A 4996-nucleotide genomic window follows, 5' to 3' on the forward strand; every position below is an offset into this window, starting at 1 on the left:
ATAAGCAGATTTTCAACTGCCTGTACTGTAGGTTCCCAAACCCCTGAGCTGTTCAAGGATCAACTGTAGTTAATAACTTAAAGAAATGACCCTTATGAAAGTGGTTAATAACTATTTTATCGTTATCAATGAACAAGAAAGATAAAAAATGAATGAACTAGTCCTTCAACTGCAGATTCTAGGAAACAAAAAATAAAAGAAAGTGAAAGACAATTTTAAAAGTTTTGAGCAGAAATTAATGAATTATAAAACAACACTTTAAAATCTATGTTCCATTTGAAGACGCAGAGTTGATTCTTGGAATATCTGAAAGAACAAACACCTGCTAAGTCTGATAAAGAAGGGAAAAGAGAGCCCTAGCTGGTTTGGCTCAGTGGATAGAGCATCGGCCTGTGGACTGAAAGGTCCGGGTTGGATTCTGGTCAAGGGCACATGCCTGGGGGTTGTGGGCTAAATCCCCAGTAGGGGGCCTGCATGAGGCAGTCAATCAATGACTCTCTCTCATCATTGATGTTTCTATCCCTTTCTCCCTCTCTCTGCCTCCCTGAAATTAATGAAAATATTTTTTTAAAAAAGGGAAAAGATGTGTGTGTGTGTGTGTGTGTGTGTGTAGATATACTAGTATGACATGGGGAGGGAGACAGGACTCTAATGTACACATTTACAGAAATTAATTACAGGTAACAAAATGAGGTGCCAGTTGTCAAGTATCTACCACCTAATAAGGCACAAGTGGCTTTTCCATCTAACTTCCATTACACACATGATTACTACATTAATTAAACTATTTTAGAGCAATAGTTTAATGGAAAAAATGGAAGCTTTTCCACTTTATTTTCAAGTTTAGTATAACTCTCATGACAAAACCTGATAATAGAGCCCCTGAAAAAGGTAAACCAATTTTATTTATTAGTATAGATAGAAGAGATCTAAATAGGATGCTAGCAAAGTGAATCCAGATAAGTTTTTTTGTGTTTGTTATTCTCTTCTAAGGATATTTTCCATTGATTTTTATTTTATTTTTTTAAAAAATATATTTATTGATTTCAGAGAGGAAGGCAGAGAGAGAGAGAGAGAGAGAGAGAGAGAGAGAGAGAGAGAGAAACATCAACGATGAGAGAGAATCATTGATCTGCTGCCTCCCGCACCCCCCTCCCCACTGGGGATGGAGCCCACAACCCTCACATGTGCCTTTGACTGGAATCAAACCTGGGTTCGCAGGCTGACGCTCAGTCTGCAGGCTGACGCTCTATCCACTGAGCCAAACCAGTTAGGGTTTCCATTGATTTTTAGAGAGAGTGGAAGGGAAGGGGTTGGAGCCCAGGGAACAGAATCAAACCCAGGACCCTTCAGTCTGTGGGCCAATGCTCTACCCAATGAGCCAAACCGGCCAGGGCCCCAGATAAGTTTTAAATGATTAATACACTATGACTGAGGGCAGTTTTCCCAGGAATGTAGTCCAGTGCTGTGCTGGCGCTCACTAGTACTGGCTTGTGAGAGCCAATTGTGTTCATTGTGTTCATGGGTTCCAAGCTCTGCATTCAGTGACATTACACCAGCAGCTTGGAACCTGGTGTAATGGGAGTATTTGCATCATAGAAATCAGCCAATGCTACAGACAAGGCCTTTCCCCCATCAAACCCTCCTGCATTTTGCTCCAGAGCCCGTTGTTAAACATTTGCCAGCACACCATTGAATGTAAATATAATTTGACGATAGGAAAGAAGAAATGTGATCACAGCAAAAATGCTCGAAAAGCATTTGATGAAATTCTGCAGCCATTCCAAGTAAAGTAAGAATAGAAGGAAACTTTTAAACAGTACAAAAGGTATTTGTTTGAAGTTAACCGTGAACATTATATAAAACAGTAAAATATGGGCTCCATCCCCCTTAAAGTCAGGAATAAAATAGGCTTATTTGTTTTATATATCTACCTATCGATCTGTATATGTGACTGTGTGTCGGTGTGTATGCATATTAATATGTTAATCATAGGAACACTTACAGTGATTGCTATTTCCTGTTTACCAGGTCCTGTCAGCATGTCATCAGTGTAATGGACCAGTATGGTGTTTTGTGGGGGGTGACAACATGTTTGGAGTCCCTTGGGTTTATATTATGACAAAAAAAAAGGAAGCTGGCATCACCCTGAGGCATGAACAGTAAAGTTAATACTCTTGTTCCTACTTCATAAATGCAAATATATTCTTATTTTGCTTATCAATGGGAATAACCAAAAAAGCATTTTCCACGTCAGTAGTTCCATATCAGGTGCCTGCTTCTGTCTTCATTTATTCCAGAGGAGATACCACATCTGGAATTTGCCATATTTTTGTCATCACCACCTGATTACACTTGTGATGATCTGTCATTTTCCCATGATTCATCTGGGTTTCATAGGGGCCACAAGACTAGTTAGGAACGTAACATAATAGGTCACTTGCGAAGTGGTGGGGCCCCGGCTATAGTAACAGCAGTGTCCATGAAGCAGAAGAGGCGTGAGAGGCATTACAAAGAAAGAATTGGCTGGATTTGTGCATCAATTCATTAGAGGGCATAAAAATGAGGGAAGAATAGATGCTGCTGCTAAGGTTTTAAGCCTGTTTAAGGGTCTTGGGCCCCTAGAGAATTCATCATTTCCCACGTTTCATCCATCCCTTTGTGTGGAAGATGCAAATCTTCGCCTGCATTGGTGCTTTTGCCCCCTTTCATCTACTGCCTGCTGGACATTTAATCTGATTGCCCTACTGTCATGTCAAACTTAGATTATCCATAAGCAAACTCACAATCTTATCAGTCCACCCAGTCCTGAGTCACATGTTTCTGTCAACAGAGCATCTCTTCATTTCTACTATCTATGAGATCCTACCACATTTTTGGTCTATATCTATCTATCTATCTATCTATCTATCTATCTATCTATCTGCCTAAGCGAACGTTATGACCAGTCAACCGGTCACTATGACACACACTGACCACTTGGGGGCAGACGCTCAACAGAGGAGCTGCCCCCCTTGTGGTCAATGAGCTCCCACAGCAGGAGCATCTCTCAGCGAGCTTACTGAGCAGTGGTAGCAGGCGCAGTGGGGCCAGATGAGCAGAGCCGCGAGGCGCCTGGCCCAGGCTCTGGCTCCTTCCTGGCCACCTGCCGCTTCGCACACTACTACATCCCTCGGCCAGGCCTGCAGGGATCAGTCCGAAACCGGCAGTCCGACATCCCTCGCAGAGTCCTGGATTGCAAGAGGGTGCAGGCCAAGCCGAGGGACCCCACCAGTGCACGAATCTGTGCACCAGGCCTCTAGTATATCCATAATCACTCCTACTACACATACATGTAAAACTCTGGGAGTTAAGTCTGTAGATGCTAGGAGTATTTGTCCCATATCTGAAATCTGTCAAAAGCTCTTTAAAAGATTCATGCATTCTCTGGAAAGGATTAATTACATACCATTAAGGTCCCAGTGGAATTCCCTCGATAGCTCTGCCACTTCAGCCCATCGATACTATACATGATGATAAACTGAGATATGTAGAGGCTGGAGAACTTGTGACGGGCACCCTGGGTCATGATGCTGTGAATAATCATTGGTGCCAACAGATCCACCTGCCAATTAAAACAACACTTTACTTTAAATGTATGGACCACCTTCTGAAATTAAGTATTGACTTAAGGAGACTCTACATTGACACAGATATGCCCAGTATTACCTTGGATGTGCAGGTGAAACAGATACCAATGTTGAAATGTAGGTGTGTGTGGAGCCATGGGGTATATGATGGAATGAGTAGGAAAGGTGCTTATTTTTTTTAAAAATATATATATATTTTTTTATTTCAGAGAGGAAGGGAGAGGGAGAGAGAGAGAAAAATCAATGATGAGAGAGAATCATTGATCGGCTGCCTCCTGCATGCCCAACACTGGGGATGGAGCCCGCAACCTCGGGCATATACCCTGACCGGAATCAAACCATGACCTCCTTGTTCATAGGTCGATGCTCAACCACTGAGCCAGGCCAGCTGGGCGAAAGGTGCTTATTGAGTTTCCAGCCTACTTCCTGTAAAACCAGAACGCTTTGAAAGAAAGTGTTTGCTCTACTCACATCCTTTGTGCTGTACACATGTACCCACATAACCTAGTGCTTTTCCCACACCTCAGCCTAGTCAAAGCCAATTTCCTCCTCTCTCTCCAGCCCAGCCCCCAGCCTAACATTTCTATCTGTGATAAACTGCTTCTCTTCCTTTAAGTGTTAGTTCAGAAACTATTTTTCTTGATTAGCCTTTCCCAGACAAATTTAGTGCTGCTGCTTCTATGCTTCCACTCCATTTTGTATAATAACTTCATTATAACAAATTATTGCATCATGTTATAAAGGTTTCTTTGCTTATCTGCCTTGTTAGACTGAAATCCTTAAGGCAACGAACCTATTTGAGTGGCCTAACCTTTCAGTGTCTCAGCTTCTTTATCTGTAAAGTGGAGATAATAATGGTGTTTATCTCAAAGGTTTACCGGAAGGATTAAAGAGTTGACACATGTGGCCAGCGTGTCTGAGTAGGTTGAGCATCGACCTATAAATCAGGAGGTCACGATTTGATTCCCGGTCAGGGCACATGCCCAGGTTGGGTCTTGATCCCAGTAGGGGGCGTGTAGGAGGCAGCCGATCAATGATTCTCCCATTATTGATGTTCCTCTCTCTCCATCTCTGAAATCAATAAAAAAATATTTTTTAAAAAGCTTAGTGATCAAGTCAGTAAATTCTGTGAAACTGGGAAGACTAGGAAATACTTTGGGATACAGAATCTTGGCAAGCTGGAACAATGGGTCAAGTCTAATAAAGTGGAATCCTCAGGGTTCTTTGGCATGGGAAACCCTCTACTAGTCTCATCAGACTGTATCCAGGGAGGGAGATATAATTCCCCAAGTGGAAATAAGGGTGCTATTACAAAACAATAAATACATAGAACAGATGCAAAGCAGCCAAACAGATTAAAATGTCCA

General features: G+C 42.2%; 1 protein-coding gene across 2 annotated transcripts in view; it reads right to left on the reverse strand.

Annotated features, from left to right (window-relative positions):
- The window catches only part of F8 (coagulation factor VIII, procoagulant component), an 83766-nt gene that overhangs the window by 22941 nt on the left and 55829 nt on the right, over positions 1-4996 (reverse strand). For both annotated transcript variants that reach the window (XM_005885012.2, XM_014532374.1), the window contains one exon: positions 3449-3604. In XM_005885012.2, coding sequence (XP_005885074.1) covers positions 3449-3604 — 156 coding nt within the window. The remainder of the gene's footprint in view (positions 1-3448; positions 3605-4996) is intronic.

The sequence above is a fragment of the Myotis brandtii genome, unplaced genomic scaffold (genome assembly GCF_000412655.1).
Source record: "Myotis brandtii unplaced genomic scaffold, ASM41265v1 scaffold889, whole genome shotgun sequence".
Lineage (NCBI taxonomy): Eukaryota > Metazoa > Chordata > Mammalia > Chiroptera > Vespertilionidae > Myotis > Myotis brandtii.